Source organism: Metarhizium acridum, assembly GCF_019434415.1.
Source record: "Metarhizium acridum strain ARSEF 324 chromosome Unknown scaffold_568, whole genome shotgun sequence".
Lineage (NCBI taxonomy): Eukaryota > Fungi > Ascomycota > Sordariomycetes > Hypocreales > Clavicipitaceae > Metarhizium > Metarhizium acridum.
The window spans coordinates 1,827,665-1,852,709 of NW_027094041.1; the positions used below are offsets into that span (position 1 = coordinate 1,827,665).

At 51.9% G+C, this 25,045-nt stretch overlaps 9 protein-coding genes across 9 annotated transcripts; 4 read left to right on the forward strand and 5 right to left on the reverse strand.

Annotated features, from left to right (window-relative positions):
- Positions 1 to 469: 469 nt before the first annotated feature.
- On the forward strand, positions 470 to 3,602 carry J3458_019935 (uncharacterized protein; the record flags this gene model as incomplete). Its single annotated transcript, XM_066121772.1, has 1 exon — positions 470 to 3,602. One exon carries the CDS (start codon positions 470 to 472, stop codon positions 1,013 to 1,015), a length of 546 nt encoding a protein of 181 aa, XP_065973389.1. The 3' UTR covers positions 1,016 to 3,602.
- A 1,214-nt stretch (positions 3,603 to 4,816) lies between these two features.
- TOA1 (transcription factor IIA subunit alpha) lies at positions 4,817 to 6,708 on the reverse strand (the record flags this gene model as incomplete). The annotated part of the gene is made up of 3 exons (XM_007814369.2): positions 4,817 to 4,901; positions 5,004 to 5,881; positions 6,589 to 6,708. The coding sequence occupies 3 exons, from the start codon at positions 6,706 to 6,708 to the stop codon at positions 4,817 to 4,819; spliced, it is 1,083 nt and encodes a 360-aa protein (XP_007812560.2).
- Positions 6,709 to 7,873: 1,165 nt separating this feature from the next.
- On the reverse strand, positions 7,874 to 9,637 carry slp1 (WD repeat-containing protein slp1; the record flags this gene model as incomplete). The annotated part of the gene is made up of 1 exon (XM_007814370.1): positions 7,874 to 9,637. One exon carries the CDS (start codon positions 9,635 to 9,637, stop codon positions 7,874 to 7,876), a length of 1,764 nt encoding a protein of 587 aa, XP_007812561.1.
- A 764-nt stretch (positions 9,638 to 10,401) lies between these two features.
- On the forward strand, positions 10,402 to 12,741 carry J3458_019938 (uncharacterized protein; the record flags this gene model as incomplete). The annotated part of the gene is made up of 3 exons (XM_007814371.2): positions 10,402 to 11,046; positions 11,107 to 12,037; positions 12,096 to 12,741. The coding sequence occupies exons 1-3, from the start codon at positions 10,596 to 10,598 to the stop codon at positions 12,739 to 12,741; spliced, it is 2,028 nt and encodes a 675-aa protein (XP_007812562.2). The 5' UTR covers positions 10,402 to 10,595.
- A 121-nt stretch (positions 12,742 to 12,862) lies between these two features.
- J3458_019939 (uncharacterized protein) lies at positions 12,863 to 13,021 on the forward strand (the record flags this gene model as incomplete). Its single annotated transcript, XM_066121773.1, has 1 exon — positions 12,863 to 13,021. One exon carries the CDS (start codon positions 12,863 to 12,865, stop codon positions 13,019 to 13,021), a length of 159 nt encoding a protein of 52 aa, XP_065973390.1.
- An 826-nt stretch (positions 13,022 to 13,847) lies between these two features.
- Positions 13,848 to 14,186, reverse strand: J3458_019940 (uncharacterized protein; the record flags this gene model as incomplete). Its single annotated transcript, XM_066121774.1, has 1 exon — positions 13,848 to 14,186. The coding sequence occupies one exon, from the start codon at positions 14,184 to 14,186 to the stop codon at positions 13,848 to 13,850; it is 339 nt and encodes a 112-aa protein (XP_065973391.1).
- A 1,068-nt stretch (positions 14,187 to 15,254) lies between these two features.
- On the reverse strand, positions 15,255 to 15,959 carry SFP1_1 (Transcription factor SFP1; the record flags this gene model as incomplete). Its single annotated transcript, XM_066121775.1, has 1 exon — positions 15,255 to 15,959. The coding sequence occupies one exon, from the start codon at positions 15,957 to 15,959 to the stop codon at positions 15,255 to 15,257; it is 705 nt and encodes a 234-aa protein (XP_065973392.1).
- A 674-nt stretch (positions 15,960 to 16,633) lies between these two features.
- Positions 16,634 to 17,356, reverse strand: SFP1_2 (Transcription factor SFP1; the record flags this gene model as incomplete). The annotated part of the gene is made up of 1 exon (XM_066121776.1): positions 16,634 to 17,356. One exon carries the CDS (start codon positions 17,354 to 17,356, stop codon positions 16,634 to 16,636), a length of 723 nt encoding a protein of 240 aa, XP_065973393.1.
- A 6,004-nt stretch (positions 17,357 to 23,360) lies between these two features.
- Positions 23,361 to 24,901, forward strand: J3458_019943 (uncharacterized protein). Its single transcript, XM_066121777.1, has one exon. The coding sequence runs from the start codon at positions 24,206 to 24,208 to the stop codon at positions 24,878 to 24,880; it is 675 nt and encodes a 224-aa protein (XP_065973394.1). The 5' UTR covers positions 23,361 to 24,205; the 3' UTR covers positions 24,881 to 24,901.
- The last annotated feature ends 144 nt before the right edge of the window (positions 24,902 to 25,045 follow it).

Here is a 25,045-nt window from a genome sequence, read left to right on the forward strand (position 1 = left end):
CTAACTTGCTAGGTAACTACGCATAGGCAAGCTCGGCAACTATTTCATATTCGGAAGGAACCCATGGCTCCACCTCGCTCCTGGGCCAAGTAATCTGCCGTTGTTTTTCTTCTTAAATTGTTCAACTCTGTCCTGTGCAATTGATCTTTGATCACTTTCAAATTCCAATCTGTGAAACCTCACCTTCATATTTCTGTCGCCTTACTGACGTCCGGCGGCACACCTTCAACTTCCAATGCAACAACTGGCTACCTGTTACATTCGCACTGAAAGAAGCCTACCCGAACCTGTGGCCAGAACAGAGATCCCAGAAATGGCCGCAGACACCCCGACCCTGGTCCAAAAAGGTCCGCCATGGTGACTTTCCAATAACACCCTTCCACATTGTCCATCGTTCGGCTGAATGGTCGCGGAAAAGGTTATGCAGGTCAGGTTTTAGTGCTTTGCAATACTTCAATTCGCCGTTGACATGTGTGCCGAACAGCGCAACTCTCGTGTGTTTGACGCCCATCTTGGAGGCCATGAAACGACCCAAAACTTGACCGTTATCTACACCTGGCCAACGACCAAAATCGTCCTTGGAGAAGATAGTTACCACCACATGTGCACGCAGCACCGAGGAAGAGGCAATACGCCGATCCATTCCACAGCTACCTCTATCCCGGGGCGTCATTCCCCGCCGAATTCTGCGCAGCCTCGTCTTGAAGATCGGCTGATCACCTCGGTCAACTTTGAGACGCATCCAGTGGCACACTTCCCTCCTCTCCGCATCTTCATTGCACCATGTGAGTCTTTCCCATCTATTTGGGATTGGGTTACACCTGATGCAGACGAACGAAGCACACCTGCCGAGATACCAGCACAACTTCCCTTACACCGCTCAATGGGTTTAGTGGCTGCGCTGATAATGTTCCGCAATGTGTCCTCGGGACATCTTGCCAAGACACGTCGACTATCTACCTGCTTCCGCACTGGTTGGAATCAGTGCCAACGCTCACCGGGAAGATTGCCATGAAGCTGACAGTAAGCCTTGAGAAATCAATCATAATATGCTGGGTCTGTCAGACTAGCGGCTTTTGGCCACATTGCTAACCTTCAACAGCTTGCTCGACACATAACTATCAGTCCGAGACGGTCAAGTGCATAGCAGCTCTGGTTTTCTTAGGCCACGGAATATATCGACAACAATCATCTGATGTAGATGCCGGATACATGCTATAGTCGGCCGCTGTTGTAGTAATTTGCGAAGTGAACCGAGTATTGCCTCACCTCCCCTCTCTGATCCTCTAACGCGTACCAGGCGTCGCCGGGCCTTTGTTACTTCTTGAGCATCTCATGTAAATATTTAGGCAAAGGGCAATTTATCTACTTTGTTTTCCCCATATCCTATGACAAACATGCAGCTAGGCCAGGCCATATAGTGTAAGTCGCCCGGGGTGTACAAACCACTCGGTGCAGCACACGTTGTCTGTCGGTGGACCACACAACCCAATCCGGATATCTTGATCTAAAGGAGGAGAACTCGTATGAAACACAGAGCTAGACAAACTATTCCTGAAAAATCAGTATTGCCTGCCTATACATTCAGCGATGCACCCTGGCCTAACATACCAATAGAGCACAAGGGTTCCCGTTCGTCTGGTACGCCATGTATGTGCCAATACTAGCTCCATAGCATCTAAGAAGACTGGCTATAGTGAAAATTTTACAAGGAGCTTGGCGAGTGCGGGCCGAGGACTGCATGATAGAAATGTTGCAGCTTCGCGCAGAGTCAGGGCCTCGACCTTGGGATTCAGATTGGAAATCCTGCGGTAGGTTCCAACCCCTGAGCCCTGCCGGGTCCCATCCGTTGGGTCTTCAGGAAAATCTTTGGGGCACCTAGTTTATTATCAACTCTGTTGGAAATAGTGTGCGGCCACATTTTTTTCGTTGGCTTCGGTCTTGCATGAGGGCTGCCGATTAGCAGCTTGAGGCCTCAATCTACTCCACACCGGCACTTCTCAATATTCTCGGCGTGCATGTGGCAGTGCATTGCAATTGGAGAATGGATAGAATGGATTACCGAAACAAATCGTCGAGCGGCTCCCTACAGGCCTCCCTGTAACGAGTTGCTTATCAAGTGGTGATCATGGGGCGGTTGTGGGCAGGCAGTGCACGCAGGTATGTGAATCATTGTGTAGCATTTCAGAATGTCCCAGTCCGAAAACCACGGTATCCGACAGATGTTGTGCGTGGACTACTCTGTATACGTGCATCAAAAACTCTCCAGAACATGAGACGTATGTTTTGCTAGGCTAACCCCTCTTGAGATCGCATGGTTGAGTTTCTTAGAGAACCAGGGCCATTGCTCTCCTGCTTTTATCCAAGTTAAGCGGAAGTCGGAGGACAATCCCAAGGGAAGTCAACCAGGATAGTTCAAAGGCAAATTCCGGCCAAATACAATACATTTGTGGCTGTTTCTTGTCGCGTGCAAGCTTATGTCTGCAGAGGGGATGTATTGGCATTGACAACACTCATCGAGAACAATTCGCACCAAAATGACATGGAATAAAACGTGAGCCATAGTGTCAGTTGAGAAAGGGACGAAGGGAATGTGTCTCCGCGAACGTCATCAATATATTCTTGGCTAAAATCTGCCACACGAGTCAGAATATATTGATATCGTGGCGCCATGGCCACGGACGCCTATCATTTTGCGATCCGAGTTACTATGATAGGGTACTAGAACGCGCATCGGCAAGTATTGAGAAGCAACAGTCTCTGGATACATGCAGTCGGGAGGAGAGAGTTGATTAATATGGACTTGTAAGTATCAGCCTTTATCATTCATGTCACAAAGCATCACTCTCAGGTCCAGCCTCACTCCGGATCTCTTATGGCAAACCCTTTAATACAGATGATCTTTGACGGCACTCTAACACAGGAGATATCAGAGAGTGCCGGGACTACGTGTGCAAAAGCAGGTCGTTTCGCATGCTATTCTTGAGCTTTGCACGACAATGATGACGTACGGGAGCACGCACAGCAATTCAACCAGCTCAGGTACACACACCTAAGTATGAGGAAACAACGACTTTGCACTGGGGACATGCGTGCGCATATGCCCTTGCACCTCCCTTTCCATTCCAGCGGACGCATAGCAACTAAAACATGCGTGTTTGTGAAGACCACAGCGATGTTTCATTCCGTTGCCCCCGAAGATTGAAGATTGAACAAGCCATGGCAGGACTCCCAATCCCAGCCTAATAGACGCAAGATTCGCTGCACCACTAATTTATGGGTGGAAGGAGAGGAGAAGAGCTGTGTCACCAATAATATGGTCAGGTAGGGAATACTGCTGGAAAGGAATTACCCGTCACCCGGACTGCGAGTTCCTTCGCACCGCAGGTCCCGATGACCCTTCAATGCTGGACAGACCGGGGGTGGAAGCAAAGGCAAATGAAGGGCACACGACAGACTGCTGACGGCAATGTGGCTTTAAACTGAGAAAGCAAGGCTGTCCAAGCGTCGTCGTCGTTTTTCTTCTCGTCCATGGCCGCTTCTAAGACGATAAAACAACACACCAGCAGCTTTTGTGTAGCATCCCGCCGCCTTCCATTGGCTGAACCAGTCTGTCGGGACAACGTGTGGGGGGGGGGGGGGTGTGTAAGAAGTCGGATGAAATTGCGGACGTAGTCACAGCCAGCTGCGTGGCTGTACGTACTTTATGTTGGGACGTGAGCTTCTCGACTACGGAGTAGAGTTGAAGCCAGCTGGCCGTCCATGCGCCCCCCCCCCCCCATGCCTCTGTTCGTCAGTCCAGTATCTGTCCACATGCCACATGCTGACAAGGGACACCAATGGAAGAGCAAATCAACAGGGGGAGGAGATGCGGAACGCAGGCCGCGAGCATTCACGACGACTTGGCAGCTCTGGCAATGTCAGCTCAAGAATTGTGACATGTTGGCTTGTACGGCCCGGATATACCTCACCGTCAGCCAGTTCTCGCCTCTCGCATGCCACGACACGGTTCGGCTCGCATGACCCAGCCACATTAGGACCGCTACTGAGCCAATATCCGAATAGTCCCTGTCTCACGAGCATTGCGGTGGGACGAACGGATGCTCTAGTGTCCCGTTTCAGGCATCACCGCTCGTTTTTTCCTGCTCGGCACATTGAATTGCTACTATGGGTGCCCTTGCCGACGTGGTGAGCTTTAGCGCGACAAGCGGCGCCTGCTGCGCTTACCTGTCTGTGTGCGACGGCTGCAGATTGGTCATTCTGCCGCGCACACCATGACCCCCTTTTCCCCGCATCGATATTGTGATAAATTGGCGGGAGTATTGGCTGTTGGGCTCGTAAGAAGCGGGCATGGAGGAGACTTGATTGGATTCCGGCTAGCTGTGGTGCCACTAGTGCATAACTATATCCTATGCACGTTGGTTCTACCATGGGATAACCTTGACGACAAGACGGTGGAACGTTGGCGGAAAGAAAAATGATCAAGAGTATCCTTGCAGCGTCATGAAGGAATGAAACCGAAGCGAGGTGGTCCGTCCGTTCAAAGCGCTTACACGCTCCCAACCAACGACACAAACACGGCAAAGATGTTGGCAATATCTCCTCTTTTCAATTCGATTTACTAGGTCTACTGTACAAATGTATCGAAACGCCCCAATTAGTGTCAAATTTGTCATGTTTCATCCCATCTGAGGCGTGAAGGTATCATCATCAACCCCGGTTCACCAGTCGTGACAGCCCCTGATATGCGTCATTCTGAATAGCCGCCTTTGCCGCACTGTTTGCCAGAGGAGTGACGGCGGTGAGTGGACAGAATCTACCACTCATACTCGCCAGTTGCTTTGTGGAAGACGTATTCCTTGCCATTGACAGTGAGCACCCCGTCCTTCAGAGTGCATTTCCTGCAGGTTGTCAGTATTGACTTGCTTCGCCGCGTGTATATAACACTCAAATGTTGGTGTGGTACTGTAGGGTGAGCAAGGGCCAAAAAAAAATACACATACCACTTGTTCTTGACTCGTTGGACCTTGTCATACATGCATAGCATAATGTGACCCAGTCCCTCGTCATCCACCTCATCATCATCATGCTCATCCTCGGGATCATCGAGATCGGAGTTGATGGCGTCTTCGTCGTCAATGTCGTCGTCATCGTCTCCTCCGTCGTACCCTGCGATTCCTCTTCTTTTCCTTGAAGCAGACGTAGCAGTGTGTTTGGTTGCTTCTTTCAGGGGAAGCATGAGGCCGCCGCCTTCCATGGACCTTGCCCTGGCTGCAATTTGGGAGTGAAGGATGCGGTCGATCTCGACGCGGCCGAGCTCGTTGAGAGTGCCTTCGGCATTCCGCTGCAGCAGAATGCCTTCATAATCCTCGTCAACGTCACCAGGACCATCGGTCTGGCCGTTGGAAATACTTGATTGGCCGGCAGCGGGCTGTTGGCCCTGCTGCTGTTGCTGCTGTTGCTGCTGAGGCTGTTGCTGTTGCTGGTGCTGACCTTGGATAGCATTGATGGAGCCTGCAGCCCGCATGCCATACTGAAGCTGGAGCTGCTGGGCAGCTCTGCTAGCCGCAACGCTGGATTTATCTAGACCGTTGTAGTTGGGCAAGGCTGGTATGGCTGTTGCCGTGACGGGTTCTTGCTTGATGTTTGCCTCCTGCTTAACGATGCCGGGCTCAGACTTGACACCGTTTTGCCCCGTAGCTCCTGGGGCACCGGTAGCATTGGGCAATGATATCATTGGTGAGAAGTGCGCCTGGGTCGTGTTGCTCTGGGGAGCGGGCTGTGGTTGAGCTGCGGGTGCTGGGGCAGGTGGTGGTGGCTCAGGCTTCGGATCCCAAGGGAACCGGGCCACATCGAGCTGAGAAAGCTTTTGCTGCCATCCCTAAGAGGGTGTGTTAGCTAAGTCAATCAAACGAGGCCGAAATCTCGGGTTTTGGATGGGTTGCAAGACGAGATGAGGGAGAGGTGAGGGCGGGTTAGGCTGCCGTGGGAGTGATTGCGAGAGCAGGTCCACAGGCTATTCATGGCTCTCCGGCAGCATTGCCATCTCCATGCAGACCGTAGCAGAACACGGCGCCTCTCAGCTATTCACCCAAGTCGTGGAAGCGTACAAGTCGTTTAGTCGTCCAGTACGGAGTACGTCGTTCCAACACCTGGGGGGCCCGATATGGGGCGGCACGTGACTTCCTGGGTGGCGTGGTGACGACGGTGCCTAGGCAGAACCTGCGGCGGAGCGGGCAGTGATGCCAACACCTGAGCAGGGGGGCGGGGAGCTTAAAAGGCCCATATAGCGCTGGGCCGCCCGCCTCCCCTCGCCGCTCTTTCGCCCGCTTCTTGGTCCCCAGAGTGCCTGCCATCCGTCCTGCCGCCACTCCAGCCATGGATGCGCAATCACAGTCCCTCTGCTGCAGCACTTTTGGCTTTCGCAAATTCATCCGAGGAAATCCTGGACTACCATGGATCCCGGATTGATGGCTCTGTTGGGGTGCACGGCTCCCGCAAAAGCCTTGCGGCTGTTCGCCCCCCATGGTGCATCCTCACTGCATCCGCGCCGAACTACCAAATCATCTGAAGGGAGCAACTTCTTACCTGACGCAGCTCCTCTAGAACATTCTCCTCCACGCCGCTCTCTTCAAAGTCCACTCGCGAACTGTTGATCACTTCATCGATGATGGTCTGGTAGACGGTTCCGACCGCCTGGTTCGACATGATGGCCTTCTGTCGCAGCCGTAGCGTGCCCGTACGACACTGGAATCTGGTGAACCTGAGCACAGGTCCTAAATGCCGCCGCCGACTTCAAACGCTGTCCAGGACTAGTCGCAACCTACTTTCGCAGCCTGTTTCGCAGCGTTGGGGTGTCGAGAATGTACAAAGACCGAGTGTCTGTCACCGGCCGCGGTCGAGTTCAGATGGGGATCTCCCAGCGCTGCAGTGGCACCCAAATCGTCGAGACTTTACGGTCCTTGTTGTAGCCTGTAATTATGCGTCTGTGTTGGCGACGGCGCCCTATCGTGCTTTTGCCTGTATGTGCGAAGTTGATACAAGGGTTCCGGTGCCGTTGGCTTTATCCTGGCCCGTGGTGTGCAGTGGTGAGAGATGGCTATGGTAGGTGGATTTCGACTTCTTAGGCGCCTCCACAATCCGCTGGCGCTTAGTAATCATTCGCCCTCGTTAGTGCCAGAGGCACGCTCCATATTGGCTGCGCTTGTACGGACTACTGAGACGAGGGCCATGCCAAGTATATTCATTTCACATGCTGGGCTTAGGTTTGTTACGTCGCATCAGGGCAGTAACTGCTGTCTCGGTAACTCAAGATTGAGCTTTGAACAAGATGCGTAGCGGGTTTGGTTGCTGGCGCCCCTCCATTCGTACGTAAGTGCACCTGCAATCAATCGTACTCCGTGGCTCGGGCCGACGTGTAAATGGATCCAATCCGACCCGACCGAACCAGCGACACCACCAGCATACAAAGTACGAAATACTCCGTACTGGGAAATGCTATCTCGTGTAACCTCATACTCCTGATCCCACAAGCACACCTAAGCAAGGCCGCGACATATCAACCAAACAATTACAATTTATAATTTCTCAAGTCCAAGCACTAATAATCACCAAACTCTACTGCCCAAAATTCAAATATACACTTGTAGCCCAAGATACACACCGTCAACGTCAAGTCGTCACTCGTATGTAGACCGTCCCATTCTGCTTCATTCGTGCGTGTAGAAGCGCTTTCGTGCCACGTGCTGAAAAGAGTACAAAACAAACTCCAGAGCGCCGCGCTTAAAATTTGACCACTCACGCCAAAGTCGACTAGTAAATGAAACAGCCCATACCTACCGTTCGACACGATACTATTGATATGACGTTTTATTTACCGAATGGTCATATGCTTAGCCATATCAGCCTTGCCAGAGGCTCCAGAGCCACCAATGCCAGAGGTCGTGCCGGCTCTCTTCTCAAACACCTTCCAAAATTTCAAGCTTTCGTCAGCAGCAGCCGTGGCCAGCATTTGGCCATCCGGGCTCAGGCAGCTGTGAAGAACGCGACTCTCATGAGCAGGTATCTCGACATTGCGAACAAGAGTAGGATAGCTCCAGATGCTGAGGGAGTTGTCTGGGAAGCCGCTGGAGCTGACTATCTCTCGGTAGTGAGGGCTCCAACGAAGAGATGTTACCTGAGAGCCTGTATCAATGCTGTTGACTCGAGCACCCGATGTGGAGTTCCAGAAGTGGATATGACGGTCGTAAGAACCACCGCCAGTGGCCAGCAGGTTCATGTTCCATGGGCACCAGGAAAGAGCCTTGACGGCGGCCTTGTGGTTGGTCTTGGTGAACTTGGGAACAGACAACGAGCGGGCATCCCAGATAGAGACGAGATTGTCGTTGCCGCCAGTAGCGAGCTGAGCACCATCTGAACGCCATTCCATACCGCAAACCTCGGAAGTGTGTGAGACAAGCTCAGCAACCTTATGCTCAGCAATACGGACATCGTGGTTGAACACCAGGCCGCTGCGGGCACCGGTAGAGAGTAGATGCTTGCTCCATCCCATGACACCAACACGGGTATCGTGACCAAACATACTGCGGATTTTTTGTCCCTCGGAAACATCCCAAATTTGAACCTCGCCGCTCCCAAGACCAACACCGACATAGGCACCATCATCAGACCACTTAACACTACTGACGTAGGTGTCTGCAGGACTCTCCAAAAGGCAGCTCACCCTGCCTTCATCAGCAGACCAGACGTAGACACTGCGCTCAAGACCGATTGCAACCTGATTGCCAGAACTCCAGTCGAGCAAGTTAAGGTAATAGTCATCAATGAGCCCAGGAGCATCAAGAACACGCTCAGGGGCAGTAGCGATGCGCCGACGTAGTTGAGCAGAGGTGGCTCCATTTGGTTTCAGAGGTCTGTTATACTGTTGACGAAGGTCAATCGGCTTAGACGACTCGGGAGGTGCGGGCTTGAACTCGAGAATTCGAGTGTTGAGCTTGACTCCACATGCATTAGCCAAGGAGTCTTGGTAGGCAACGGTATTGGGAGAAGGACGAGAGTAGTTGTCCGCTTCATCATCATTGATACTAAGACCTCCCAGCGCGGCCGCCGCATCATCGGCTGCAGAGGATAGGACCGAAGAGCTATCTGCTTGGGTGGTCTTTGGCCGCTGACAGTCACTTCGTGGCAGCTTGCTGGACCCGGCATTAGCAATAGCTGAGCTGGCGGCCCTGTTGGGAATAAAGCGGTCGCCACCATAATTGATAGTGGCCTTGGCGGGCTTTTGTCGCAGAGGGGCTTTCCTTGACTTGGCACTGCCGGGCGTCCTGAGACCAGTTCCAGTGAGAGTAAAGTCAGATACACCAAGCTCAAGAGCTTTGCGAGGCGTAGAAACGGTGCGGGCAATGTTGGATTTTGGAGACTCGCGATGGGGATTCTTCGAGGAAGAGCGAGCCAAGTGCGCCATGAGGTTTCCCCCGTAGGACGACTTTGTGTGCTTGTCGGGAGTAAAAGGTGACGAGTTTACGCCATTGCCTGACTGTCGAGGGGAGGGGGTAAGGGGGATCCGTCCGCCGGCGGTACGGGTAGAGAAGAGACCCTTGTGGGATTTGATAGGCGTTGATACAGTTACAGTAGCCATGGTATTAGACGATATTCCGTGTCGACTGGGTCGGAGATGTCTTTACGTGTTTCAGCTGACACCCGCCAGCGATTCTCAGACGAGTTCCAAGAGACTCTAGCTAAAGGTTCCTGGGTCAATCGGTATTTTTATATCGGTATTCGGTATCCGATTACTGTAACTATGCCTTCAGGAAGATCTGGCTAAATGGGTGCGTAGGTTGAAGAGCTGCGGCAAGTGATACGATCGAGTGGATTATTTGTCCTCAAGTTGATGAGTTGTAGAAGGCTGGTTCTCTGGTGATTTTTTTCTATTGATTTTTTTTTCGTTTCCGGTACACCTGACTTTGGCGAAGCAAAAGTGCTTCGTAAAATAAGAGAGCAGGATGATGTCAAGGAATGTCGGATGAAGAATGTGCGTAGTTTGTAGAGCAAGAAGAGTGGTATCGAGGATGTCATTCACAGGTTCCTTTTATTTACTTTCGGCCCCACTACAGCTCTGTCCAGGCAACGGGAGCCAGGAGACGGATGATATAATCTCCGCGCCGATATGTGGCCAACCGCGGCGACTAAGCCTTTTTTGGGAAAACATCCCTGCAATTCTCTGGGGCAGGGGAGGGAAAAAAAAACTACCCAGGCAGGTACCTCCTGTACCTAGTAGTTACTACGGAGTACTTATCCCAAAGGTGTTCCGCAGTGGAGTTGACGAGTCTCCGACCAACAAGCAAAATTAGCTAGCCCGCTCAGAATCTGCTCCATTTTCCAACCTGAACACCTCTGCAACACCTCTGTGGATAGTCCAAGCGTTCGGCTTTCTGCCATCACTGTTCCGGGGTTGTGTCCTTCACAGTCCCATTGTTCGCTTGTGAATCCCCTATCACTTTCTTGTCCATTCACCAGCATCGAAGCTCACCTATTTAACAGGTCGCTTGCCTTCCTTGCGGCTGAGATGACTTGATTGAGCGGTGTCAGCGAGGTCCATGAGCATGGCGCAACCTTCAACTCCCGGTCAAGCGCCGACATCATCCATCTTTGGCGGCCCAGCAGCCCACGCCCCGGCCCCAACCCGTCCAAGTTCTGCCATCACCAGCCTGACATTGTCAGGAACGTCATCAATGAATGCTGCTCCAATCCCGACTCCGACCTCTGCAGCCTCATCGTCGAACAACACTTACATCATGCCAAACTCCCCGGTCAGGACCCGGCCTGTCTCGGATGGATACCGTCCAAAAATCACACGCACTTTGGGCCAACGACCTGCCTGCTTAGTGAATGCATCTGTGACATACTGTGGCAATAACCAAATATATGCCTTCGGCGGATTTGACCAGTACACGGATGAAGTATACAATCATGTGCTTCGCCTGGATCTCATAAGTCATCAGTGGAGCTTGGTCGACAACTACGGTGATATTCCTGGCGTAAGAATGGGTACAGGACTGCCCCGGCCGATTTCTGTCCTCGGACTCCCAAGCTAATTCATCTCATTAGGCCACACAGCCACTTTATATCAAGGCGAAAAGCTTCTAGTTTTCGGCGGCGAAAACGAGCATCGAACGTACCTCTCCGATCTCATCGTCTTCGACCTCAAAACTGCTCACTGGACTCAGCCACAAGTATTCGGCCCTATTCCCAAAGGCCGAGCAAGACACGCCGCCGTTTTACATGAGGACAAGCTTTTCATCATTGGTGGCATTACCGGTCAGAACAATTATGTTCTAGATGACATATGCTACCTGGACCTCAGGACCTTCACTTGGTCCAAGGCATGGCGATTTGTCGGCCGGTTCGATCACTCCGCTTATATTTGGAATGATCGCGTTTGGGTGTTTGGAGGTCTGAGCGAGGACATGGACAAGATCAGTGACCTGTGGTGGTTGGATCTGAAAGGATGTCCAGAATTCGATTCTCGACCGCACATAGGTGTGTTTGACCGCAACTCTGCGGCGGGTAGAACAAGCGGTTCTCCTCGCCCACCTTACACAATGGCACCCGCTCCGGTCGTTGGTTCATCTGGCTATGCTGCAAATTCAAGAACTGCGCAGGTAAACCCACCATCATTTCAGCTGAAATCCTACGCTCCGATGGCTCCAGGAACCATATCCGCGGTAAAATTCATGTTCGGACAAGCACTCCCATCTCAAGGCTCTGGAATTCACTATCATCAGTATGCGTCTGGCACCCTACTTGATTTTGTAACACCAGCAGCCACTATTACTCCAAGGGAGTGTTCATTGTCGGTCTTAGATCTGAATACTCTGAGATGGCAGAAGCTGGCTGAGGGTCGAGAAATATTCAAATCTGGATATAGATGGCACTACTGTACCATGAATGAGGATGGCACCAAGGCTTGGCTTCTTGGTTGCCCAACTGATCCGGCCTCGACTGATATGGGTCCAAATGGATACGAAGAGTATCTCAGGTAAGAATTTCTTGTTGTGTACCAAGTATAACCCATCAGGTCACTAATTTTATTACAGTGATATCATGGAGATTGATTTGCGAAGATACGGCTTCCTCGGTAACCATATGACTCCAGAGCCTCGAACTGCATCACGGCCACTAGCTCATTCAAGGGCGTCTGACCAGCCATCCAAAGGATTAGGTGGCGACCTTGCCAAGCTTTTCAATCAACCACCGGAATCCGGAAGTGGCACTGATTTCATAATCACTGCACTTGCTGAAGACTATGAAGACGACGACGTTCTCAGCTCTGGCTTGTTTCGCTCCAAGTCTTCATCACAGGATGAAAATTGGCTTGCATCAGATGCCCCGACATCGCAGCCAATACATGTTCACAAGCTCATCTTGCAAGCACGCTGGCCTCACTTTGCACGGCTATACAATGCCCAAATGGCGGAATTCCATACCAAAAAAATGCACATCCCCGAGCCATACTCAGTAGTAAAAGCCTTTCTCCTCTACCTCTACACGGATAGCATCCATGGAACGCTGGAGGCCGATAGTGACGCCACCGACGGACCTCTCGGATGTGGCTGGTCTTCTAGTCATGTCCAACATTTACAACATCCCTCATCTAAGATTGCTGTGTGTCAACCGACTTGCCAAGGAGCTGGACGTCGAAAATGCATGTATCATCTGGTACTGCTCAGGCTTGGCCAGTGAGGAGTGGCTGCGTAAGCGTGCAGCTATGTATTGTATGACTCACTGGGGGCGCATCGTTCGTACCCAAGGCTTCCTTCGGCTCCCTCGCTCCGCGCTTGTTGAGCTTTCACAAGAAATCGACATGGAAGGCCGCGTAGTTGCTGGCGAAGACTTGGAGTGGGGCGGCATGAATTCGAGATACGGAGACGGGAGCCACGGCGGCCGAAAGGAAAGCATCAGCAGCAACCACCAAATGGTGGAATCTGATGTCGACGACGATGAGGGCATGGAGATGAACTAATAGTCATGATGCACTGCTGGCTCCTGCAACTGAGCTAGCCAACGAATTATAATGAATCGGAAATTACGGGAACTTGTCTCTGGATGACATCCATTTCTATCACTCGAGTATCAGTGACATCGGTGGCAACAGCAACACTCTTGATATTGGAGACTCTGCTACTCGTGTTTTCACCCTTGCGGTGGCTGTGTACTCGCTTTACATGACCGTTTTGTGCTTTGGATGGTGCATCGTTGGGCGTTGGGGGGTGGTTGTGCAGTGCTTTAATGATTATGCGGGTTCGATAGACTTTTATTCACAGCAAACTTGACTTGAAACCATTACCAAAGTTTCCATGCGTTTCAAACTCTAAAAACTGGACAGTACAAGAAGAAAGTATGTACTACTCGTTGTCAGGCAAAGGTCACAGGCCTAGCAAGGTGCCAGTGTCATGTATATATACATCATGAAATGCGACGACATGTTGGCAAACACCTGACAACAGACGTGTATACTAGACAGCACCAACCATCTCCCTACAAGGATAGGTACCATCTTCATGTCCTGTTTAGCATGCCAAAATTAAATCTACAAACGGACTGAATGCTCTTTCAAAACACTCACAGCAAATGCCACAACGTCACAGGAAGAATCTTCCACATTCACAGTCGAGTTTGAACAGAAGAGTTACTGGGCAGAACAGCCGGTGGCAGCATCCATTCTATTCATTGATAGACGGTATTATAGTAAACCAATTTTCCCCTTGCAGTTTTCTCTATAAGAATCCAGTTTTAACTTTTTACCAAATAACAAGTAGTTGAGGTTGTATGTAGAACTCCAGATTTCCCTATTCACAAGCCCGGCGAGCTGCCGAGGTGTTGCATGAAAAGCCAACATAAATATCAACAATTGAAATCAACGCAGACAGACTGAAAAGCAGCGGCCAGAGCCTTGCCGTGGTCATAGAGCTGCATATAGAGGGGTGATACCGGAACCAAGGCCAAACACAGAAAACAAACGCGCCTGAGAGGCGCACAAACAACTGGGTAGACCAGCAAAGCCATCCCAAAACCAAAATTCTCCGTGATTTCGTGTCTCCAAAATCATACAAGCAGCACCGAGGAAGAACTCTTGTCAAATTTGAGTCTCCCTTCTCGCCTGATTTATAAAACTCGTAACAATTCATCGACAGACCCCACTGTATTGTGTCGGTTATGTCACCAACGGGCCTTTCGTCTTGTCTTCATCATTTCGCTCAACGATGGGAATCAGACGTGGAAGAGAAGGCGACGACAGGGTGAGCCGTTATGAGGACCAGTATAATTCATCGGCTAACTTTTTCCCGCCAAAGATGGCGGGGTAGCCGCCGGGTATCATTGTGCTAGTAGACGACAAGAAAAGAAAACTAGCCACCCCCGAGGCACAAGGCATTATTATGGCATCATCAGGCTGTGTTGGCTGCCTATGCGGGCAGAGCGCCGAGCCGATCGCGTGGGTGAATCGAGGCAATAAGTGTCGATATAACCCCAAGCAAGGTCAAATCGAGTGTCTAAAGCGACTATGCCTGAACTTTAGTATTCACCAGAATCAGGATATATTGCAAACGCCATCGCAGTGCACCGAGGGGGGTGGTCAAGAAAAAAGACGACGCAATAAGTATAGAAGATAATCGGAAATGATGACTTTTCGGGGGGGAGGCGACATGAACCCGTGCCGGTGGTCCAAATGTTCAATAGTACAGGGCGAGGGAAGCCTTGCCTATCGTATTGACATGGAGGTCTTTTATGGCCATGAACTTGCTGTACTTCCCGTTACTAGTGTTGGGCGTGGGGGCCAACAACTGGCTGGCTCCCACAGTATGTTTGAAGGTCCTGCCTCTCTCTTATTGCATCATTTGATCTTCCCCAATACCTGGTAGAGTCAAGCCTGCAGCAAGTGCCTGAAGCTTAAACTCTGGGTTACAAGGCAGGGAGTGCGATTTATGCTAACAAAGCAATTAGACAACGCCACACCCAGTGTTTGAAAATGCTGATCTCATAGTAACTCACATATTTCAGTCCGTTCAAGTTCTTGTAGCGTTTGCCACAAGTTTCACAATTGAAAGGCTTTTCCTTTTCCATGCCCATTGTTCCTGGGTACGGCGCACTCGTTTCCGGGTTTACGATCGAAAACGTTCCGTCGCCGTTCTCGTGCAACTGTTGCGTTTGATGGCCGTGCGCCTTGTGATATCTGGTTTTAAAACAATCTAGGTTAGCTACCGTATAGCAGATGAAACCTCACCGGAGTAAGACACCCACTTTAATCCATTTTGGTTCTTATAGGCTTTTTCACAGCCGATAACTGGACATTTGAACGGCTTGTGTTCCTCGGGCATCATCATACTCTGAAGCCTTTGCAACAGAACTTTGTTGCTTTGAGGGTCTGCAAATTGACCCTGGCCTAGGCCGAGCTGAGCGAGTTGGGCCTGGATACTTCGATTGCCTTGGGGGAAAGCGCCATTTGGGCTGAATAGGTGCTTGCCGGGATCGTTAATGCAGAAGTTGGACTCGGTGCCGTTTGCAAAGTTTCCGTCGCCGAGATCAGTCGAACCAGTGCCACCCATGGGCATTCCGGGCAGGTCCTCGTCCATGTCATCCATGTCTCCAGCTGGTTGGTTTTGTTGCTGAGGCATCTGTTGCGCAGTTGCAAGAGTTGGAGTATTGACAGAGGACACAGTCGGGTTGTTCTGGAGGCCAAAGCTAGCAGCAGCTGGCGTAGGTGGCTGGGAAGTGCGAAGACCCTGAGTAAGCCCGGAGGTATTCATATTAAGTTGTGGTCGCTGCTGTTGTCCAAATAGTTGTCTTGTCTGGTGCATCTTATTGCTGTCATCCAGCTCCATAGTACCAATCGTATCGTCCATTTCCATATCCGCGACAGCCTCCATATCCTCATTAAGGTTGGTAGCCAAAGCAGGATTCATCTGGCCACCACTCACGCCGGTCCCAATTCCACCCAATGGAAAGCCCTGAGCCAGGAGAAAGTGGTTGGCCGGTCGATTGTGAAGGGCCCTGTTGACTTGAACCGGTCGGTGTCGTCCGTGAACTGGACATATTAGAGGCGCCTTGCATGCCAAACTGGGCAAAAGCAGTATTTCTCGAGTTATTGGGGCTGGCCTGGGTATGGGCTTCTTCGTAATGTTGCAGTAGGTCGTGCAGGTTGGGTAAAATCTTGCCACAACAGGTGAAGTCTCTCATGAAATTGGCCTCCAACTTTGGAAGGTAAGACGATGAATGAAACGAAGAGGACTGAGGAATGCCGCCGCCAAATGGATTAGGCGAAGTACCCTGCATCATGACACTAGTTCGCGGTGGTGTCAGTATTCAAGCACCAAGGCAAGGTACGATGTACCGCTCTTCACGTCGTCCAAAAAGTACCACAGATACCTGAACGTGCTCACGGGTATGAGGGGTTAGGGGATACGTCCACGAGAGTCGATGTTCAACTATTCACAACAGCGATCCCGAGTAACCAGTTGCCGCAGTACGGCCCATGCCGATAATGCTGAAGGAACACAAGGAAATCGGGTCGCTGCTCTGAAGCGACAGAGCAATAGAGTGTTGACCATTGGGACAGGGACGTATGCCATGGACAGACTTACTCGTCACGAACAAAACTACCAAATGACATGCCACCCCAGCTCATGCCACCCATAAGACTGCCAGCTAGAGACTCTCGGCGGTTTCGGTTGACATTATCTCGGTTCTGGTTATTCACGGAAATGGGTTTCGGGCCAGCGCTGACGAAGGAGTCCCGCCGGCTGCGGCCCATGGCACCAGCGTCGAGGGCGCCCGAAGTCATGGTTGAAGCGTCGCAGTCGTTGGCGGCGTGAGTGATTTCGTCTGGATTAGTGATGGAAGTGGTGTCGGTCAAGGTGGAAGAAACAGTCGTGTCTGAAGGGGATGTGTCGATGGGAGACGGCCTCGAGGAGTAAGCGCTGGCGTTAACGACAGATGTGGCACAGGTGCTTTGGGAAGATCTTGGGAAGAAAAGGTCGGGAGGAGTAGTTTCCGTTTGAGGCGACAGTGACGGGGACTGCGGCTGGGTCTGCGACTCTGATGAGAAGGCCGACAGGCCACACTTGGAGTCAGCTTGGGTGTGGGCATTTGAGTGGGTGCAGGCCATGGCCGCGGAACAGGCAGCGAGGTCGCTGGAGCTGGCCCAGGTGGTGGCGTCGGCGTTGGCATTGGCGTGGGCGATGGGGCTATTGGCGCTGGATCCGGAAGTGGCATGGCAACTCGACGTGGGCAATGTGGGCGAGATGCTCCTCGGCTGCCGCTCGTCCCTGGGGCTCTGAAACCATTGCAAGGCGGACAACATGGTCAGTGACAGCTCGAGATTGTCGTAAACTCCTGTTCGAAGGGTACCCCGGTAGTTACCGTATTGTCTGTTGGCCGGTTGGGAGGATTCGCTTTCTCTTCTCCTGCTGTTTTGTCGGTCGGTTCGAGCTTTCAAATCTCTGCGTGTCCAACTGGTCAAGTAAGGGAGCCCTCGGTCAAGTTTGGCACATGGTAGCCGCGAGAGCTCGGAAAGAGACAAAGCGCACGACGGTGAATCTGGATCTGGCGGGAGAGTAGTCTGCACTGCGTCGAACGCAGTTCAGGGAAGATAGAATGGCTCCTGTGCGGTTTATTAATGGTCCCAGCGCTGAATCGTCCAGGCGGTATGACTAGAGAACAATGATGCGGCTGGGCCAGATACCCAAGTTATGGATACTTGTGGTGGTGGTGTGGTGCAGATATCAGTGGAAGTCGTTATGATCTGAGCAACAAGGTTGGCATGCGCCGAAAAGAGTCCCATGCATAGATCTGGGCAAACGTCTCCAGATGTATGGAGTATTTATCCTACCATAATAGACTTCACGCTTCGTTGACGGGTGCTGTTTGCCTTAAAGTTGCGCGGTGGGCCTGCCAACCTTCCCTCTCTGCCTGGTAATAGCGCTGGACAGTCGACTTCGATGGGCGCACCACCTCGCGCGAAGCGTGTAAGTCGGTTGGGCGTGACGCCGTGTCGAGGGTGATGCGAAGGGGCCACTGATACGACAGCAAGTGACATCAACTACCTACAAGGTAGTTGGCCGGTGCCACAGATGACGACTGTGACCTCTGAGTTGGTGGCTGTCTGGCAGAGGGTGGGCACAAAGTGGCCAGTGAATGAGTCAGGGCAGATCTCTGGAACCTCTCGGCATCGGGTGCAAGTGGAGAAGGCTATAATGTCTGGTCGTATTGTACTATTGACGGTGCTGTCTGTTATTGTATTGTTAGGGAAGCATCGGACGGATGGGAACCAGCGAGTATGGGCACGATAAGTCGGAGCCGACGGGGTGGGATTGGACGAGGAACAATACCATGCTCCTCTTGGGCCTTTGCAACACGTACCAGAGTGGAAGAGTATGGCATGCCACAGGGAGCAAATCGAGACGGATACAATATTTGGACGTGGTGGTGATAAAATGCCAAGGCTGGGGGTGGTTGCGGATGGACGTATTGAGACATCAGCCAGGATGAAAGGCCAACTAAGCACTACACAGTACGGAAAAGGACCTGCGCTAACCAGGTTGTCGCCATTATGCGAGATGAGGTCTTCCCAGTATTGCTGCGAGGGCCAACTGTATGTGATGAGTCGAAGTGAGAGGAGGCGTCTCATGGCTGGGGTAAGGATCAAGGGTTCAGGCGGGAAAGGCTCATATTCAAGGGAAATATTCATTTCCCATTTTCAGTTCACAGTAAATAGTGTACTTGCAATAAGCTGCCGGGCGTCACGCGAGCCGTCGTTCCTTCCTTGTCAACTTGTGGTATTTTAGCGACAGACGGCAGGCGCGGTGCGCGATTTCAGCTGCCAAGCAACCTCCCTCGAGTGCCTGCCCAGGTGGGTACCTACTAGGTAGCTGGCTTCAAGGTTCGCAGGCATTCATTCAGATCAGACACGCGGGGTTCCATTGACAACTTTCTGAACCAAGGAGGCGTCATGTTTACACGTGCGCTTCGAGTGAGCTCGTCGCAGAATAGGCAAAAGCACATGATCATTGAAGTGGGGGTGAACACACCGACTTCAGGAGTTGAGGTACATAGGCAGGTACAGCAAATCGTGCCTTCCGCAGCTTCGAGGCCATGTATTGCCCAAGTCTCCTCAAGGTCTGCTCCGTTCTCGTAGTAAGGCATCATCACCTGTAGAGTTCAGCCCATCTAGTACGAATTATTCCTAGCCCTGGTCTATAGTAGCCTCTGCTTGAGTCGATTAGATTCTCTCTGCTGCAAAAGGCACAGGCTCTCATCGGCATGTTCGCTCAATATTGCACGTTAAGGTTTTCGTGGTCTCGGATCCAACTCTCCATCGCCCCCGCACAAGATACCGAGGGATTGATACCCTGACCAGTCGATTTCCGTACGGAGTTCGTAGCCAGGGATGAAGTTCGATGTCGCGACATCGCTTGTCGCCTCTCAGGGGGATACGATGGATATCTACGCGGATGGGTCGGGACTCGGCGCACAAAGGAAAAGCCACGGAGCCATGCAGCTAGTAGTGGTCAAAGAACAAGCGTACATGGATTGCACACCGCTGACTTGCATTGGTCCATGTAACTAGATCACTCTGCCATGCGTCTTTGTCCCACAGCACACACTGGTCTGTGTGTATGAGGCTGGGCTGGCTGCGCAGCCAGGCGACAGAGTAACTCGCTTGCTCACTACTCCGTACTCTGTATACAGTGTTTCCGATGCGATGCCCGACATCAAGCAACCAGGGGACACCCTGCCTTTCATTCACGGGACGTTTCATTTGAGAACGGCGGTGGCGTCTGGCTTGTACACAAAGAGGCGGCACTTGACGGGGCTCTCTCACCGCAGATCTGTGTGCTACATGAACGCGGCAGGAAGCGGCGGTTAACTCGACATATTCGTGGTGTTTTGCTCCCGCACACGCAGGAGACAACCGCCTTTGAGACAGTGGCTCAGCACGACTTTTAGTACATGCTCCATATTGTCCTTTATCCAGCCGCCACTCACCTGAGACATGGATGAGGCTCCGAGATTCGATTACCCGCGAGACGAGCCCATGGCTTATCCAAACAATAATACGCATTGCTCGGAATAAATCTTGCTGTGAAATGGGTTCAACCTGGCACACCAGGGCTCTTTATCAGGCCGGAAATTGGTTCGTCACTGCGTCTTTCGCTCTGCAACCCAGCTTATCTGTGAATCCCTGGCAGAAACATTGAGCTTTATTGCCAGCCTTCTCCTCCCCACGATCAAGAGTTTCCTCCGCATCTGGTGCTCCAAGTGTCTGGGGTGGCCTCCTGTCCCATCGCTACACACACCTGGGCATTTGCCCGCTCTCCAGAGCTCTTGGTGTCCATACACGCTTTGGCACCAACGCCAAGATTGTGACAGGCTGACAGCCTCCACCTGCAGTGAATTGTATACTATTACAAGCAGTCAACTGGTATCCATCACGGGAGACGTGACCCTCCAGACCACTGGATAGTGGACCCTATGAATTTCCATTACTGTAGATACATACGGAGTAGTTAGCATAGGCCGGTTCCCTTAAACCTACAGCAAACATGTGGCATGCCCGCAAGCCCGAGTCATGCGCCTGCACTGGGTTTCGGAAGCAGCGCCATCGTCAAGAATCATTTGGCCGCCCTCTTCTCTTGGGTCACCACCACGATGTCCATGAGCTCGCAGCGCAATACCACTGGGCCGACGTCGGAGAGACCACTGGGCGAACTGACAGATCACAATCGATGTCGATCGGGAAATATGCCGTGAGAATTGGACCCCAACTCCATTGATGATTGAGACGCTACTCTGTGGCGGTTGCACCACTGCATCATCCATCACTTGGCAATTGGACTTCCCGATCCACCATACCCTTAGCAGTTATACATACGGAGTAATCTTCTGCTTTACATACTACTTTGGATATTAGAACAGGTATTCTTGGGATTCCAGGAGTCTGGTGCAGACACTCACTCCTGCATTCACCGCAACACATCGAACTATCCACTCAGCCGGCCGGCATTTCCAGTCCCTGTTGATAGCAACAGCGGACAAAACACCGATATCCGCGTTCGATTGATTATCAGATATGATCACAATCGGTTTGGAGACCACGACAATAATTGTCATGTTTATGTTGCGGGACATATACATGTCATTGCCTGGCTTCACTGTACAGTCCACAAGTGACAATCTGGGCAACTCGGCTACAAAGCTATCCTCGGCTCGGAGATGAACTCGCCGTGGTGTTCGCCATACCTATTGTACAGGTCATCTGAGACGCGTTCATCGCTTCTCGGCCTAGGGTTGTGCATCGTGGCGTTTCCTCGCCAGATTTGTTGTCTCCGTAGCGGAGCTCTCAGGAACACAATGGAAACCCTGTGCAATCAACTATTCCTTAGGCCCCTTGCCCAGTAAGGGAACAAATGGATCCCTTCCAGAGCAAGTAGTTGGATGCACTGGACTGCTCGGTGCCACCGAGTGGTGGATATTGTCTCGTAACCGCCGCGGGTCAACTCCGTAAAGTTTGTCGTAGTGTTGACAGCTTGCCGGCCGGCTTCCAGGAATGCGTTCTTGGCAAATGCAGGGACTAGTTGACAAGGTGTATGTACATAGTATTTGCCTGCATACTGCATGTGTAGGGCCACGAAACGGACAAATTATGTGGGCTCAAGAATGATTCCAGCGCTGATCCGTTCGTCCGTTGGTCTCGCACTCCTTTCCAACTACACCGTACTCTGTAGACAAGTTAATCGAACGCCGAAACGAACGGGGCTCTGATGTGCCATCGCTCGTCTCAAACGTGGCAAGCTTGCAGGGGAGCAAACCATGGTTTAATGATGATGGCTTTCCTGGTAGCGAAAAACAGTCAGTGATCACACATATTCCAAGTGAATTACGGAGTATTAGTACTGCTTCTATTGGAGACACACGAAGGACCTGCACGAACAGGGGCATTTCTTCTGGCATGGTGCGTACGGCGTACTCCGTACGATGCATATCGCAACAAGCAAGTAAGGGTCTCGACAAGACCAGCCTCAGTGGATGCTACAAGACGCAAGCAATTGTAATAAGCGATCCTTGCCCATGCGACGGGCCGATGCTCGAGATATAAAATCCTAGCTCACTCGGGCCTTTTGCACCATCCGGTTGACAAGATGTCCAGAGATCTTCAGGGTCAACAATTACGGATGTGATGCATTTGGACTAGTAGCTTACAGAGTGCACCAATGTGTGCACATGGGACATTTAACCATCAGTCTTGATGCCATGCTGGGTGCGATTGCTGAATGTGGGCCATCCAATGCAAAGCAGCCTCACAGCCTCGCTCTTGGTGGCGCATCCTGGCTCGTAGGCCAAGATCGTGAACTTCCTCCCAGGTAGGTAGGCATGATTGTTCAAGTAGACGTAAATTGCAAGATTCAGGCTGTTGAAGCCATCTATCGGTACCTGACCGAAATCCCCGACAATGCGGCAAGTGGGAACTTCGTCTGTGTCCAGGCCGGCGGCCGTGCGGCTCTCCTACGGCGGACTCGATATTTCATGTACGGAGTACGTACCAGTAATTCCAAGGCATACCCCCATAACAAGACTGCCGAGAAGCCTCCCGCGTTCCGCGACTCATTGATCCCACAGGCGACTTGGCGTTTTCATCCTTTCCCAGGAAGAGCTAGGCTGGGACAGGTTAGAAATCGGTATCCATCAACCATGTGAGAAATGGGTCTGCATAGAGTAGCTTGTGCTAGGTCCGCTGGGAAATGTTGAGCAGCTCCAATGGCGTTAGAGCCAGCCAACGAGGATCAAGATGATTACGCCTGGATAAAGGACCACATTAGGAAGAAATACGCCGGTGAGTGGGAGGCACAGGAAAGCTAGCAAGAAGCAAGCCCGAGTCGAGGTCATCGCTCGTGGGACTCGAAGGTGCAAGGAACTAAGAAATTGGTTCTGGCCTACTTGACGTTTTTGTGTCGCTCGCAAAGAGAGACTACTTGGCATGGCGGCCACGCGACCTCCTTGTTTGTTTTGGCCAGACAGCGGCGACGACTAAGTGCGGAATGCTCCGTGCCTATGGAGCACAGCTATGCTTGAATATCGACGGGCATCCAGGCTGCACAAACCGTTGATGGCGAGCAAGGTGCTCTTGGTCATTTCGACTTGTCTTGGTATGCCGGCCAGCTAGGTTCCTCCCCTCAGGGCCGAGTTGTCGAGTTCACCTGTTCGTAGTAAATTGCGGCATGGCCATGATCAAGCTTTGTCGACAAGTGATGACGATGACGACAATAGAACAGCCTGCATTTCCTTGCACGGGAGACTCAATGGTTGGAGATAGCTCGCAGTTGTTTCGGCAGGGCGGTTGTCGCCGCTTTGTGGCAAAAGATGCAGACATCAGGATACAGTGGCGGAAATTTCTCGGCCTTGGGCATCGGGAGAAACAGGGTAGCTGCCAGGCGCTTAAAGCAGTCACGTGCGGCCTGCAGCTCGCACGGCGGCCACTCGCCTCAAACCTCCATGACCACACAATTGCACTAGGCTGACATCATCCCGTGTATGCCGGGCACAGGCATCATGAGAATTGTTGGACTGGCTTTGGCCTTTGTAGATATATACGGCCCATTGCGCACCTGCACTCCTCCCACATTCGTGGCCTAGCAACTCTGTTTTGTACCGCGATCAAATTGGCTCTTTACATCAATTCCATTTTCTCCTGCTTCCCTTCGTGGACAAGGATTCCGCCGGAAGCAAGCTTTCCCAGCCGTCGTACGATCATTCGTGCACCGGCGTCGCGGCATTTACACGAATCAACTCATACGGAATTGCTCTCTTCCTCAAGAATCACGGGATACAGAATATCCCTTTGGGGTTCCTGACCTGGACCAATTTCATCGGTAAAGCCGCACTCCGGAGCGCGCCACTTTTGCCTCTACAAACCCCGCGGTGAATGAACACCTCTTTGGTGCAACGCTCCTGCCTTTTTTCTTCCCGTTTTCCTTTTTTTTTTCTCGGGCCCGGATCTTCTTCGGCAACTCAAAACAGCCCAGTCAGCACTCGCACTCCACCCAAGCCTCCAAACTCAAATACCAACTACATCATTCAATAAATAAGTCACCACAACCGCCCGCCCCTCCAAACCATCAAAACTCCTACCAACCAACCACACAAGCTCTCCAAAATGAAGGTCGTCAGCAAAGAAGAAGAAAAAGCCCACTACAATGTCGTCGTAAAAGGCGGCTTGATCGGCGGCACGGTCAGCTTGGCCCTCGGCCTCGGCGGCGTAGCATTCGCCTCGCGCCGCTACCCTGCCTTCCGGTCGCTGACCCTCCCCTTCCGCGCGTTCCTTGTCACGTCGACGGGGACGTTTGGCGCCATTGTCAACGCCGAGCGGTACTCCAATAATTTCCAGCGGCAAAACGACCCCAGTTACGGTTACCAGGATACTTCGCAGCGAGTCATCCAGATTGCGCGCGAGAACGAGTCGACGTACGAGCGCTTCATGGAATGGGGCAAGGAGAATCGCTACAGCATCGTCTTCGCCTCGTGGCTGGCGAGCATGGCCATCGCGCTGGCCATTGTCGGCCGCGCTCCCATGAGCACCTCTCAGAAGCTGGTGCAGGCTCGTGTCTACGCGCAGGGGCTGACACTGGCTGTGCTCGTCGTCAGCGCCGCCTTTGAGATGCACGATGCTAAGAAGGGCAGCGGCCGGTGGGAGACGGTCATGGTGGTAGATCCCAATGATCCTGAGCACAAGCACTTGATTGAGAAGAAGATTCACAAAGAAGAGTATGAGGGCCAGGATTTGTGGATGGGTGAGTTTTGCCCCTCTCCCTTTTTTTCTTGGTTTTCCTGAACAGAGGCTAACGATTGTTGGTGTTAGATATGGTCGAAGCTGAGGAACGACGATTGGCTGCTAAGAAAGCTGCGGAGAACAAGGTTTAAATCTACATTCGAACATGAGACTGTCGGCTCATGGTGGCACTACACATACATACATCTCCCATTCTGTATTTGAAGA